Source organism: Procambarus clarkii, chromosome 27 (genome assembly GCF_040958095.1).
Source record: "Procambarus clarkii isolate CNS0578487 chromosome 27, FALCON_Pclarkii_2.0, whole genome shotgun sequence".
Classification (NCBI taxonomy): domain Eukaryota; kingdom Metazoa; phylum Arthropoda; class Malacostraca; order Decapoda; family Cambaridae; genus Procambarus; species Procambarus clarkii.
This window is the reverse complement of record NC_091176.1, coordinates 9,631,244-9,647,333: the sequence shown is the minus strand read 5'-3', so window position 1 is coordinate 9,647,333 and position 16,090 is coordinate 9,631,244. Positions and strand designations below refer to the sequence as shown.

At 43.6% G+C, this 16,090-nt stretch overlaps 1 protein-coding gene across 1 annotated transcript in view; it reads right to left on the bottom strand.

Annotated features, from left to right (window-relative positions):
* Nucleotides 1-16,090, bottom strand: part of LOC138369122 (sperm-associated microtubule inner protein 5-like) — a 50,730-nt gene that overhangs the window by 6,985 nt on the left and 27,655 nt on the right. The window contains exons 2-4 of the mRNA XM_069332063.1: nt 11,642-11,716; nt 6,846-6,955; nt 5,737-5,824 (exon numbers count right to left, since the gene is read on the bottom strand). Coding sequence (XP_069188164.1) covers nt 5,737-5,824; nt 6,846-6,955; nt 11,642-11,708 — 265 coding nt within the window. The 5' untranslated portion in view covers nt 11,709-11,716. The remainder of the gene's footprint in view (nt 1-5,736; nt 5,825-6,845; nt 6,956-11,641; nt 11,717-16,090) is intronic.

The window sequence follows — 16,090 nt, the reverse complement described above, 5'->3', positions numbered from 1 at the left end:
TATACATTATACATATCTCGTTAGTTCACATAAACACTTTGATTCAACTACAGGAATGAATGTGTAATGATCACAAGGCTTGTAAATATGATGGGAATCAGAGTGTTTTTTTTTTTTATTTTTATTTTAGTTTGCGAAGTTTCTTTGATAATGTTGATTAAAGTAGCTTTGAGAACCTGGAAGATATTCTGAGTTTTGGTAAGCATTAAAAAAAATCCCCACCAATTTTTATAGACGATTTTTATTTGTTGAACTATATGATTAAATGTTAGATTTCTATGAGATAAATATATGTAGTAGATATGATAATGACTATAGGGCCGGGAGTCAGTATATTAGTCATCTGACGGTAAGAAAGACAGGGTCTAACAGCTTGATCCTGCAGGTACATGTATCAAATAGTTAACACAGACACACTCATATACACACACACACACATACACACGCACCCAAACACACACATACACACACACATGCTCACACAGACACACTCTCAGCGTGCCTTTAGCAAAGATCTTTAATGAGTCACTTATGAAGGGAGTTGCCCATTTGCTGGAAGAAGTAAAATGTTGTACCAATTTTTAAGAAAGGAGTCAGAGAAGAGGCACTTAACTACAGACCAATATCCCTAACAAGTACCCCCTGCAAAGCACTTGAAAGAATAATGAGGTTAAGACTAGTTACACACTTAGACGGGATCAGGTATGTAAATGAACACCAACAAGTGTTCAGGGAAGGGAAATCACGCCTAACGACCCTAATGGAGTTCTATGATAGAGTAGCAAGTATAATACAGGACAGGGAAGGATGGGCAGATTGTATATTTCTGGACTGACAAAAAGCCCTTGACACAGCACCTCACAAAAGATAACTGTACAAACTTGAGATGAAGGTGTGAGTAAAGGGAAAAGTCCTAAACGTGGGAAAGGAATTGCCTAACAGGCAGGAGGCAGAGAGTAACAGGCAGGAGGCAGAGAGTATCAGGCAGGAGGCAGAGAGTAACAGGCAGGAGGCAGAGAGTAACAGGCAGGAGGCAGAGAGTAACAGGCAGGAGGCAGAGAGTAACAGGCAGGAGGCAGAGAGTAACAGGCAGGAGGCAGAGAGTAACAGGCAGGAGGCAGAGAGTAACAGGTAGGAGGCAGAGAGTAACAGGCAGGAGGCAGAGAGTAACAGGCAGGAGGCAGAGAGTAACAGGTAGGAGGCAGAGAGTAACAGGCAGGAGGCAGAGAGTAACAGGTAGGAGGCAGAGAGTAACAGTCAGGGGGCAGAGAGTAACAGGTAGGAGGCAGAGAGTAACAGGCAGGAGGCAGAGAGTAACAGGTAGGAGGCAGAGAGTAACAGTCAGGGGGCGAGAAGTCGGACTGGCAAAAGGTATCAAGTAGAGTACCTGAAGGAGCGCTGTTGGGACCACTTCTAGTTCCACTATACGTTAATGACACATCTACAGGAGTTGAGTCTTATATGTCGATGTTAGCGGATGACGCGAAATTAATGAGACAAACTCTATTCATAATTTTAAGAGTAGATATGATAGGGAAGTCTGATAGGCGGCATTGATTAAACAATCGACGGCCAGGCAGACCGTCGGCTGTTTAATCATCAAGGAGCTAATGCTTGACCCTGGAGGCACAAATAGGTGAGTACACACGCACACACATAAAGACGACGATGTCTTAGGCAGTGATGTGGTGGAGGCAGACGCCATCATCCATACATGGTTTCAAATGTTGATTTTATAGAGCCCAGTAGGATCAAGAATCTGTACACCAGTTGATTGACAGTTGAGAGGCGGGACCAAAGAGCCAGAGCTCAACCCCCTCAAGAACAACTAGGTAAGTCCAAACTCTCTTCCCTACACCCCCTCCCCATCGTCAGCCAGATCCTGCTTCACCTCTCAATGAATTAATAATAATGAAAAATAACTAACCATATTTCTTTTCTGATCATTTTTCAAGGAAGAATTTTCAAGTAAATATCTAAATTTTTGATTGGAAAAAGGAAATACGTTAACAATATTTTTTTAATAATAATTAAATATCCTGTTTGATGTCTTACCATTTTAATTGGAGCCTGTAATCAATTAACCATTGGGGCTTAATGAGAGGATATAACACATATTGACACTAATGACTCCAGTGTCATAGCTTGCCTCTTGCTCATTTGCATATTAATTTTTTTATGTTCTCTCATTCCAGTCACTTGGATCACTGAGGGCTCGAACTCTGGTCTGGGAAACACGAGACCATTGTGTGCTTCCACCTTTTATTTCTGTGGCTTTTTCCTCGTGTTAACATTGGGGTGATGCTTACATGCGGAGCGGTAGTTAGTGAAGCTTCTGACGAGTTCTTTTATATTCTCATCTTCCGCATATGAGGTCATCTTCACTCTCATGTTCTCAGTCCTGTCCATGTGTATGTTCATGTTCATAGCCGTAGTTAGGATCATGTTCATGCTGATGGCCTTATCCAGAGAGAAGCTTCATGTTCATGATGTCATCATGTTGAGTGCTAGTGGCGGAGTGATGGTTTTTCTGGTCCAGTAGTCCCTTCCTGGTAGTCCCTGGCCTAGTAGTCTCTCAGGCCTAGTAGTCTCTCAGGCCTAGTAGTCCCTTTCTGGTAGTCCCTTCCTGGTAGTCCCTGGCCTAGTAGTTGTTCGAATCCTGCTAATCAGCAAGCATTGTTTCTCAACTTTCCAGTCTCCGAAAGATGTCTCTCGCAGATGAGTTTCCGCCAGATAAAACTCCCACAGATGAGAAGATCCGCAGATCAATGTCTCAGTGACCTGGTCGGGTCAGCTGTGCTGTTAGACGCCGCTGCTCGCAGTCTGATGTGCGACTCACCGCCCGCTTGACTAGGCAGCCTTTGAGGGGGTTTGTCAAGCATCCCCTTTGAACGTGTGTGGTCAGCTAGTTATGTCCCCTTGTCAAGATTCCAGGAACATCACCTCACCGACCGTCACCTCTCTACCTACCCTCCCCTCTATTGTCACCTTCCCCCCTCATTGTCACCTCCCCTCATTGTCACCTCCCCTCATTGTCACCTTGGTTTCCTCAATAACCTTCAATATTCAAGTTTCGTGTAGTGTGATGCTCGCTTTTTCCGTATTTCACTAACTGAATGTGGAGCATTCTTGTTTTTGTTGTCACTTCTTTATTATAGCGATCATTATTCTTCTCGTTTATTCACGATCTTCACTCTTCTCACCTTTCATGTTGTTGTTCCCGACGTGCCAGTCCGCCAGTAATGGGCGATGTCAATGTTTATATTAGTTTACGCTACACTTGACGCAAATAAGCTTATACATCACAACCAAAGTGGCCAGAGGAGTCGCGGTGTGCGTATTTCATCTGGTAATAGAAATGTTTCCGAAAGTGAGAAAAAGATTCAATAGAAGCGTATGAGAACACATTGTGACGGACACGGTTAGTAATACAGGAAAAGGTGTATGCCGCTTCTCGGTGAGTGTACACTGAGAGTATAGTTTAGTATTGAAGATTAGATTTAAGGTTGAAGTATACTCACTGGTTATCCAGCTCATATTGTAATGGCCTTGATTGATCTAGAATTGAATACGTGTTAAACCCGAAGCTAAAAAAAGCGTGGCATAGAAACCAATGACACGCTTGTTCGCCGTATATTTTATCCGGCCACAAATGCCTTTCTCAGTTTAAATGCAAATGAATAAAACTTTGAACAGCGTCAGCAATACATTATTTAGTTTCCGTAATTACTTTTTTTTTCCTGGCCATCCGCACAACACAAAGTTCAGCAGACCTGCACATGTGCTCACCTAGGTGTACTTACCGTGATGTGTCTGGAGGCTTGAGGACTATTCGCTCGTTTGTCTAATCGTATTTACATTTAAAATTGTGAATAACCTCCTTACTTCATCTCTTATAATCTCAATATCATCTAATGCATCCCCTCTCACTTCTGGAACATCCCGCGGCTCTATTGTGAATATTTCTTAAAATCTTCTGTTCAATTCCTCACATACTTCCATGTCATTCTTTTTGTTATATATATATATATATATATATATATATATATATATATATATATATATATATATATATATATATATATATATATATATATATATATATACAAGAGTTTTTACAGTCCTTGTACAGCCACCAGCACGCCTTGCGTTTCGGGGAGGTCCTTAATCCTATTTTTTCCCCCGGAATACGACCCGCCACATCGTTTAACAACTTGGTACCCATTCACTGCTGGGTGAACAGAGGCTACAGTTAAGGATTGGGGCCTAGTCACTCTTCCCCGACCAGGATACGAACACTGGCCAAAGCGCTCCCGAAGCGCATGGCGAGTGGTTTACCACTGTGTCATGGGGGACGGCAAATGTGTCCTCTCTCTCCATCTTTAGTTTCCTCTCCCGGGCTTTTACTTTATTTTGAAGGATGTGGTTATAGATGAGCCAGGGTGGTTTATTTCTCTGGCTGTACCTGCTATCTTGTTCGTCAGAATTTCTTCCCGCTTCTCTTCTCACTTCGAGGTACTCTTGCCTGAAATGCTTGTTTCAATATTAGATAATCAAATGCAATTCATTTCTTTTGAGCCTGGCAGTCTTGACGACTGCTTCCTAGCATTTGTGGGGGAAAAAATCTGTCACATATTGTGTGATCCTCTCACCCCACGCCTTTGAAGTGTGTGTTCCGTGCTATTCCAATATATTATATATATATTCCATGGTATTAATATATTATGTAATTTATTATATGACCTAATATCTCCTGAGACTTTCCGTGGAGACACTATTCCCACTTCCCCTACAGTGGAAGGAGCTATATACGAGTGTACTCACCCATATGTTAACCCCTATAAGTATAAGAAAAGTGTATATTCGGGTTATATATCAAACTTGGGTTGACTATACCAGCTTGGTGGCTTCAGACTCCTATATAGTGCATCCGGGGGAGATCCCAGGTTGTATATAATCTTCATATCACATTGTGGTACAGGGGGTTAAGGCGCGCGTCCGGCGGGGTTACCCCCAGGACGCTGTGGGTCGATTCCCATCTGCTCGAATGATTTTACTGATTAATATATCAATATTTCTATGATTTCCTTGTGGCCTTAAGTATACTCGCTGGGCATGGGCTCCAGCTGCTGCTTGGTTACGCCTCTGCAACCACAGTTTTAATTGGTGTTTATTTCTGTCCTTGTGAAACTCATTTAATCCATACTCGTTGAATAGGTCTGACTTACTCACTCATACTGACTTGTTGAATAGGTCTGACTTACTCACTCATACTGACTTGTTGAATAGGTCTGACTTACTCACTTATACTGACTTACTCGTTGAATAGGTCTGACTTACTCACTTATACTGACTTACTCATTGAATAGGTCTGACTTACTCATTTATACTTACTCGTTGAATAGGTCTGACTTACTCACTTATACTGACTTATTCGTTGAATAGGTCTGACTTACTCACTTATACTGACTTATTCGTTGAATAGGTCTGACTTACTCACTTATACTGACTTACTCGTTGAATAGGTCTGACTTACTCACTTATACTGACTTACTCGTTGAATAGGTCTGACTTACTCACTTATACTGACTTATTCGTTGAATAGGTCTGACTTACTCACTTATACTGACTTATTCGTTGAATAGGTCTGACTTACTCACTTATACTGACTTACTCGTTGAATAGGTCTGACTTACTCACTCATACTCACTCGTTAAAGAGATGTGAGTTACTCACCAAGACCGTACTTGTTGTAGAACTCTTCTATGACTTGTGAGTCCGTTCTCTTGGCCTTTAGTCTTGGCAGCGACCTCGACCTCCTCACCTGCTCAACAAATACAGAGAACACCATGAAAATTGACTCTTGCTGTAAGTCACGTGTGTGGGGCTGGACCACGGGGCTGGGGTCACATGTGTGGGGTGCACCACGGGGCTGGGGCACGTGTGTGGGGTGGACCACGGGGCTGGGGTCACGTGTGTGGGGTGGACCACGGAGCTGGGGTCACGTGTGTGGGGGCCACGGAAGAAGTCAGTGTATATACACAGGTACCTGGGGTCATGAGACTTTCTCTCGTTGTGAGAGAAAAGTGAGACTTTCTCTCTGTGTGAGAGAAAGACCTTCAGTATCTCAGTTGAATCATACCTGGTTCATCTAGATGTAACTCACCTCAGCTCGACCCCCGCCTGTACCAGCTGAGAGCCTCTCTTGTCTCAGCTGTTCCCAATTTACCTCTCAGTGTGTCCTATATGTCTCTTATCTTCCTCATATGTGTCTCATCTATCTCATCTGTGTCTTATCTACCTCAGCTGTGTCTCACTTACCTCAGCTGTGTCTCACCTACCTCAGCTGTGTCTCACTTACCTCAGCTGTGTCCCACCTACCTTAGACATGTCTCACCTCCACTATCTCTCACCTACCTTAGCTGTGTCTCACCTACCTTGGACATGTCTCACCTCCACTATCTCTCACCTACCTCAGCTATGTCTCACCTACCTTAGACATGTCACACCTCCACTATCTCTCACCTACCTCAGCTATGTCTCACCTACCTTAGACATGTCTCACCTCCACTATCTCTCACCTACCTCAGCTATGTCTCACCTACCTTAGACATGTCTCACCTCCACTATGTCTCACCTACCTCAGCTGTGTCTCACTTACCTCAGCTGTGTCCCACCTACCTTAGACATGTCTCACCTCCACTATCTCTCACCTACCTCAGCTATGTCTCACCTACCTTAGACATGTCTCACCTCCACTATCTCTCACCTACCTCAGCTATGTCTCACCTACCTTAGACATGTCTCACCTCCACTATGTCTCACCTACCTTAGCTGTGCCTCACCTCCTCTCTGCTGCGGCGATCGGCCTGCTGACGGATGTACAGGCTAATGCTCTCCTCGGCAGCCTTCCCGAAGGTCATACCATACCGGAACATCAGGCCCGGGATGTAACCTGCAGGGACAAAGCTGTGTTACAGTCTGGGTCGCTGTATGAGTGTGTGTGTATTCACCTAGTTGTATTCATCTAGTTGTGCTTGCAGGGATTGAGCTTTGCTCTCTCGGCCCGTCTCTCAACTGTTAATCAATCAACTGTTACTAGTCACTACTAACAATTTTTCACACACACACACACACACACACACACACACACACACACACACACACATACACACACACACACACACACACACACACACACACACACACACACACACACACACACACACACACACACACACACACACACACACACACACACACACACACACACACACACACACACACACACACACACCCAGGAAGCAGCCCTTAACGGATTTCTAACTCCCCCGTTAATTATTTACTGTAATGTAACAGGAGCATCAGGGTGAAAGAAACTCTACTCATTTCGTTTCTGCCATCACTGGGGATCGAACCCGGACCCTAGGATTACGGGTCCAGATCGCTGTCCACTCAGCTATCAGGTCCCCACGTGTGTGTGAATGTGTGTGTGTTCTCACCTATTTGTAGTCACCTATTTGTGTTTGCAGGATCGAGCATTGACTCTTGGATCCCGCCTTTCTAGCCATCGGTTGTTTACGTTGTGTGTGTGTGTGTGTGTGTGTGTGTGTGTGTGTGTGTGTGTGTGTGTGTGTGTGTGTGTGTGTGTGTGTGTGTGTGTGTGTGTGTGTGTGTGTGTGTGTGTGTGTGTGTATTCACTTGTTTTTAATGTTATAAGTTCCTGAATCCTAGCGAACATAATCACTTGTTTTGAAGGCCTTAAGTTCCTACATCTTTGTGAATACTGTCACTTGTTTGTCTAGGTTCATAAGCTCGTGAGACTTTCCTCATATTGCACTTGAAGTGAGGTTATAATCTCCGTTAAACCTGCCACATATAGTCACTTCTGACAGCCGCATCGTCGACCAAGTTGAAAAAATTGGCCTGAATAGCATTAATCTTGGGATTACGGGTTTGACTCCAGACGAAGGACAGATGTGTTGATTAGGATCTTCATTTGGTGGTGTTGCAGTGAATGGTCGGATTAATTGATGGTGTGCCAACAGGCAATTAGGTCAAAGGTCAGGTGGATTGAGAACGCGGGTTACTGCTGACTTCTTCGAATGTCGAGACCTTCTTCTCAGACATGTACTTGAAACTGTTAGTACTTGAAACTGTTAGTACTTGAAACTGTTAGTGCTTGAAACTGTTAGTACTTAAAACTGTTAGTACTTGAAACTGTTAGTACTTGAAACTGTTAGTACTTAAAACTGTTAGTACTTGAAACTGTTAGTACTTGAAACTGTTAGTACTTGAAACTGTTAGTACTTGAAACTGTTAGTACTTGAAACTGTTAGTACTTGAAACTGTTAGTACTTGAAACTGTTAGTACTTGAAACTGTTAGTGCTTGAAACTGTTAGTACTTGAAACTGTTAGTACTTGAAACTGTTAGTACTTGAAACTGTTAGTACTTGAAACTGTTAGTGCTTGAAACTGTTAGTACTTGAAACTGTTAGTACTTGAAACTGTTAGTACTTGAAACTGTTAGTACTTGAAACTGTTAGTGCTTGAAACCGTCAGGAACTAGCATGGTTAATTCTTAACTAGTTTGCACTGTCATATTATACGAAAAGTCGATTTGAAACGTCAAATCGTTCTGTTTAATATTCGTAGTCAAATGAGACGATAATGGTATACGTTACATTATATCACAGTAGCAGAAGTCCACAACTCATCAGGTCAGTATTGTGTAATTACAACCAGACTAATTAGAATTAAATTGCGGTCCATTTAGTTGGCAATTGTTCGCGTAATTGGGGTATTGTTTGGCAATTACTTTGGATATTTATAATTGGAAAAAGCAAGTCACTCAATACTTAATTATGAGAAAAAAGTCGCCATATTTTCACGAATAAATTACAATATTTTCATTTACTATATAATTTACTGTGAGCTCGAGACTCTGACTGGAGGTCAGTGGAATGAGTTACGAGGAAAGACTAAAAGAACTACACCTCACGTCACTGAAGGACAATATCAGCAGAGATATGATTACCATATACAAAATTATCAGAGGGAATAGACAGGGACAAGAAAAATATACTATTTAGCATGGATACAACACGAAGAATCTGACAGATGAAAAAAGAACACATATGAATAACTATTATACGCATTCTTCTCATTATCAGGGTCGTGATCAAGTGGAATACACTAGGAAGTGAAGTAGTGGAGGTAAAGTTAATAGTTACAAGTGCACAAATAGTATGAAACAGCTCAGTCGGAAGCCTGTCATCCAATCCATTGAAAGCTGTCATCCAATCCATTGAAAGCTGTCATCCAATCCATTGAAAGCTGTCATCCAATCCAGATCCAACACCCCAGAACCTCTGACCTCTGTCTATACCTCACCCCCCCCCCCTCACCCCTCTTCCGCCATACCGTCCTCACTCTTCAAGGATTAGTTAAGGATGATAAGTAGTTCCCTGTCAGCCTTTCTGTCAACAGCATTCAACTAATAACAAGCTAACCGTTGCACTCTGATTGCCAAAGTTTCCCAGGAAGGTATGATGGACTTGAATTGGCCGCGGCTACCATTTACAAGAGGATCTTGTTATAGTTGTTTGTGATCTGAAGTTTAGTGGTAAACAAGCGGGATTTAACAATGGGTGAACGGATCACCTCCTGTCAAGGGCCGGGTAATACAGGGATGCTGTATCAAAGCTCTATCTCTCTCTCTCTCTCTCTCTCTCTCTCTCTCTCTCTCTCTCTCTCTCTCTCTCTCTCTCTCTCTCTCTCTCTCTCTCTCTCTCTCTCTCTCTCTCTCTCTCTCTCTCTCCCTCTCTCTCTCTCTCTCTCTCTCTCTCTCTCTCTCTCTCTCTCTCTCTCTCTCTCTCTCTCTCTCTCTCTCTCTCTCTCTCTCTCTCTCTCTCTCTCTCTCTCTCTCCCTCTCTCTCTCTCTCTCTCTCTCTCTCTCTCTCTCTCTCTCTCTCTCTCTCTCTCTCTCTCTCTCTCTCTCTCTCTCTCTCTCTCTCTCTCTCTCTCTCTCTCTCTCCCTCTCTCTCTCTCTCTCTCTCTCTCTCTCTCTCTCTCTCTCTCTCTCTCTCTCTCTCTCTCTCTCTCTCTCTCTCTCTCTCTCTCTCTCTCTCTCTCTCTCTCTCTCTCTCTCTCTCTCTCTCTCTCTCTCTCTCTATGTCTTATCACGGTGGTCGCTTACATGAATAAGCTGGACTCACACAGGCACAAACACATACTAGTTAGCAAATGGAATGCATTAGACAGTGATGTGGTGGAGGCTGACTCCATACACAGTTTCAAATGTAGATATGATAGAGCCCAGTAGGCTCAGGAATCTGTACACCTGTTGATTGACGGTTGAGAGGCGGGACCAAAGAGCCAGAGCTCAACCCCCGTAAGCACAACTAGGTGGATATAACTAGGTGAACACATATATAAACAGACATATTAAACATATATATACACGGCGCCATAGCACGGTTGCCGTTCATCACAATAATAGAACCTTTCATTGTGTACGAAAAACAACTTCCTTCGCAATGAATGAAAGAAAGAACTTCCTTCACGATGAACGAACACACTTGTGAAGAAGTTCATGTGTGTCTCACAAGCCGCCCCGACACACACACGTGTGCTCGGGCGATAAATCGGCCTCACGCCAGAAGGAACCTCTGACTGATTGAACTTAAACACGGCTTTAAGAGTCAAAGTTGAGACCAATACCGCGGACTCCTTCGCTCTTCGTTTCCTGCTGAAGGGCTTCTTGCAGAAGTTGCCGGGCGAGGGAGGCTCTTCATGCTTCCAGCGGTTGGATCAACATGTCGTTAAGCCAGTTAAGTTATCGGGAACCGGTCGGCCGAGCGGACAGCACGCTGGACTTGTGGTCCTGTGGTCCCGGGTTCGATCCCGGGCGCCGGCGAGAAACAATGGGCAGAGTTTCTTTCACCCTATGCCCCTGTTACCTAGCAGTAAAATAGGTACCTGGGTGTTAGTCAGCTGTCACGGGCTGCTTCCTGGAGGCCTGGTCGAGGACCGGGCCGCGGGGACACTAAAAAAAGCCCCGAAATCATCTCAAGATAACCTCAAGAAGATCCCTTGGTAGTTTTTCACAGTTCACCGCCAAGTCGACAATCCAATGAGAGCGATAATTTAAAAAAAAGGATTCATTAGGCTTTACTTGATAATCTTTAATTTTAAAATAGGTAATAGTGTATAAGGGTCATCTGTGACGGTCCAAGATATTCCTAATTGCATGGTGGACAGCTAGAGGTCTTCAGTAGTCCACAAAGGAGCTAATGTCCTGCTTGGAACATCTCCGACCGTCTTCGACACGTTAAATTAGATTCTCAAGAAATATGTGACACTGTCTTGTACCAGAGGGGGTCCAGGGAGCGGAGTTGTCAAACAAATTGGAAACGGAGAGTAACAGAAAGAGGGGGGGAAGGGGAACTGGGGAAAGTGATACCATGATATCATAGGAAAATAAGAATTTGGGAACACCAAATTAAGCTTATTAGCTGGTACTAGACGAGTCTCACAGGGCACCTGAACTGAGCCCCCATCGACCCAACTTGTAAACAAAATTCCCCACATTGAACAGTCATGCGATACATGAATTAACACACAAACTACCCGTCTTACCTGAGTACCCGACGATGTAGGGACGGCTGTTGAAGAGGGGAGTCCTTGGTCTCGCTACCTCCCCCATAATACTGTCTGCAAGTAGAGACAGACACGCAGGTCATATTAGTACCCATGCGTGGCATTGAGAGAGAGAGAGAGAGAGAGAGAGAGAGAGAGAGAGAGAGAGAGAGAGAGAGAGAGAGAGAGAGAGAGAGAGAGAGAGAGAGAGAGAGAGAGAGAGAGAGAGAGAGAGAGAGAGAGAGAGAGAGAGAGAGAGAGAGAGAGAGAGAGAGAGAGAGAGAGAGAGAGAGAGAGAGAGAGAGAGAGAGAGAGACAGAGACAGAGACAGAGAGAGAGAGAGAGAGAGAGAGAGAGAGAGAGAGAGAGAGAGAGAGAGAGAGAGAGAGAGAGAGAGAGAGAGAGAGAGAGAGAGAGAGAGAGAGAGAGAGAGAGTCACAAAAGAGAACGAGAGCCAGACACATCGTAACTTCCGTAACTATCATATAAATAATCACTAACTCCTATAGATTAAGTGTCTTCGTTTATATCATTCAGACAAGCAGGTATATAGAGAAGAGAGAGAGAGAAACAACAGAGAAGGAAAGAAAAATAAAGGCAGATAACAAGAGAGAGAGAAGAGACAGACAAAAACAACGAAGGCATAAGCCAAAGACAGCACAGAACACAAATAACACCATTAATAACACCATTACAACAACTTAGCAAAGTGAGCTCCATTCCATGACTAGAAAATCAGTGTAAACAATAATTCAAATCAATCAGTGTAAATAAAATAAATCAGTGTAAACAAATAATTCAGTTGAATTATTTTTTCTGCATACAATTATTTAACTCTATAAACCTTAAGATGCATTTTTTTTTTTAGATTTAGGTAAATACAAACCAATTTACCTGCAAAGGAAAATCAATATTAAACTGATCCTTGAGTATCACAGTTAAAAATGCATGAAAAAAATCGCCGCTGTTAACTGGAATATGCAGCAACGAGTTCACAAGGGCAAGAACGTTGTGCGTCTGACTGCGTCACACCTGAGACGTCTTTTTGGTTTACGTCATATGTTCTCTGTCATTGCAGGCCTGCGTGACTCAACACGTCAACCGCTACGCAACGAACTACCCGATAGTGCATATCAGGCTATTTATTGGCTGGGGGGAGGAATTCGAATGCATATACAGGTTATCTTGAGGTTATCTTGAGATGATTTCGGGGCTTTTTAGTGTCCCCGCGGCCCGGTCTTCGACCAGGCCTCCACCCCCAGGAAGCAGCCCGTGACAGCTGACTAACACCCAGGTACCTATTTTACTGCTAGGTAACAGGGGCATAGGGTGAAAGAAACTCTGCCCATTGTTTCTCGCCGGCGCCTGGGATCGAACCCAGGACCACAGGATCACAAGTCCAGCGTGCTGTCCGCTCGGCCGATCGGCTCCCTATAGCTTGACCTGCAGGTCAAGCTATTTACAAGCTCAATAAAGACCCTCTACGCCGTTAGTGCAGGTCAAGCTATTTTAATGTACCAGATAATTCTAGTAGATCTACAGGCCAAGGTATATTAAGGTCACGTAACCAGCACGAATTACATCTGCCCACTTCCCTGAAGGCACTAGAAGCCAAGTGGCGTAATTTAATTACAGCGGCTTATATTATTACAGAGCCTCGACCTACAACTCTGTTTCGTACCACTGGGAAAAAACAATACCAGGAACAAAGTCAGAGTTTATTCCCACTAAACCACTACTCAGAGGAAGACTTGAAGCGTTGATGCAAGTCGCCTCCGTTTTCAGGACAAGAAACAGAAAACGTGAAGCAAGAAGCTTGAAGTAAGAAGCGTGAAGCAAGAAGCAAGCGTCTTGAATGTATTCAAGATAGTTTCATCTTGAGAAGTGTTCTGACGTTTGAAAGAGACGTTCGAAAGGGTTGTGAAAAGGATGGAACCGAACACCGACCTCTGAGTGACCCCACTCATAACGTGGAACTCAGAGGGACCCCACAAGTTAAGGGGATCCTGAGGGACCCCACAAGTTAAAGGGATCCTGATGGGCCCCACAAGATAAGGGGATTCTGATGGACCCCACAAGTTAAGGGGATCCTGATGGACCCCACAAGTTAAGGGGACTCTGATGGACCCCACAAGTTAAGGGGATCCCGAGGGACCCCACAAATTAAGGGGATCCTGATGGGCCCCACAAGTTAAGGGGATCCCGAGGGACCCCACAAATTAAGGGGATTCTGATGGACCTCACAAGTTAAGGGGATCCTGAGGGACCCCACAAGTTAAGGGGATCCTGAGGGACCCCACAAGTTAAGGGGATCCTGAGGGACCCCACAAGTTAAGGGGATCCTGAGGGACCCCACAAGTTAAGGAGATCCTGAGGGACCCCACAAGTTAAAGGGATCCTGAGGGACCCCACTCGGTTTGTTGAACCCTAAGGGGCCCCCCTACTTGTTGCGCTGATCCAATTGGTTTACCAGTCTAGTTCCACTTGTTCCATTTCTGTTATACCAGTCTTGGTTCCAGGCTTGCTCTGTTTCCAACACTATTGGCCCTGACGTTAGAAGTTTTTTTGGTTGGTACATTGTCAAATGGTGCCACCATATTTGCAAGTTCAGATGTATAACATTTGTAGAGGCTTTGGAGTCATGGTTTATCCATGTGTACTTAAAAAAGGGGTTATATTAGGTTTCAGAAGACGGTATCTTTTATTTTTAATGACCAGGATAGAGTTTCGATATTAAATTGTGTTCCCCAATAAATTTATCGAATATGTTCCATAACATTTATGTCAATTATTCTGATAATATTGATATTATTTGACCTGATCCTGTTGATTTCTGAGTGATCTTCAATATCTCTGAATGGGTACAATTACATGTAAATTTTGTCAAAACTGAAGTTGAATTAATTGCTTAATCTTCTTCTTCAGGTGTTGAGATTGTCAGTAAGAACAAAATTTCAGGTGTAATACATTAATTTTTAAATTTTTTCGCCTTTGATTGTAAATACAGAGGTGAATATTGACTTTATGGATAACTTTATCGTAACTGTATCGTACATTATCGTTAAGATAACTTTAACTTATCGTCGCTGTCCAATAGGGAGTCTATAATATCGTTAATATTTACATTCAATACATGTTTTTAGAGAGATCTCTTGGCTGGATTTAACGTGTAATATTCTCCTGCCTTTGTCAGTGCAATCCTACATAATTTGTATAGTGCATGGACTTGCCTGTCAATTTAAATTTCTTATCTCAGTTTATTTTACGCTTTATTTCCTCTTGGACACATTTTGGCTTTCAAGATGGACTCATTTCTTTCAGAAATGCTTAGAGAGAGAGAGAGAGAGAGAGAGGGAGAGAGAGAGAGAGAGAGAGAGAGAGAGAGAGAGAGAGAGAGAGAGAGAGAGAGAGAGAGAGAGAGAGAGAGAGAGAGAGAGAGAGAGAGAGAGAGAGAGAGAGAGAGAGAGAGAGAGAGAGAGAGAGAGAGAGAGAGAGAGAGAGAGAGAGAGAGAGAGAGAGAGAGAGAGAGAGAGAGAGAGAGAGAGAGAGAGAGAGAGAGAGAGAGAGAGAGAGAGAGAGAGAGAGAGAGAGAGAGAGAGAGAGAGAGAGAGAGAGAGAGAGAGAGAGAGAGAGAGAGAGAGAGAGAGAGAGAGAGAGAGAGAGAGAGGAGAGAGAGAGAGAGAGAGAGAGAGTGAGAGAGAGAGAGAGAGAGAGAGAGAGAGAGAGAGAGAGAGAGAGAGAGAGAGAGAGAGAGAGAGAGAGAGAGAGAGAGAGAGAGAGAGAGAGAGAGAGAGAGAGAGAGAGAGAGAGAGAGAGAGAGAGAGAGAGAGACATGAAACAAACAACACTTACAAACAAACATACACTTAGTCAGACAGGTTTTGCAAGGTTGCAAAGAGGCAAGGATACAGATAGACAGACAGACATGAACAAATCCACAAGGGCAGTGACGAGGATTCGAACCTACGTCCGAGATCATGGCTACAGACAAACAGGCAAGGATGTAGGCAGACAACGAAGAACAGGTGTCACTCCTGAAGTACATGGTGAGGTGTATCTTCTGGTCAGTGTTGGTAGTTGTCATCCATCTGGTCAAGTAATGTTTTACTGGACTCGTTCCTCAGTCTTGTGGGGACGCTGAGAAAGGTTCCAGCTTCATCGTCTTATGAGACGAAGGAAAGAGTCCTGAAACATTTAATCGCCAGAAACGTGACACCTTTCTGACAAAACGTGACACCTTTCAGTGCGTCACAGAAACGTGACACCTTTCAGTGCGTCACAGAAACGTGACACCTTTCAGTGCGTCACAGAAACGTGACACACTGACCAAAAGAGTAAGAAGCCAAAAAAAGCTCCAATGATATCAATATATAGACAAGACGACAATATCTATTTCAAGGCATCTTATTATGCACAAACAACAAAGCTCTGTCAGAGAACTCATTGTTT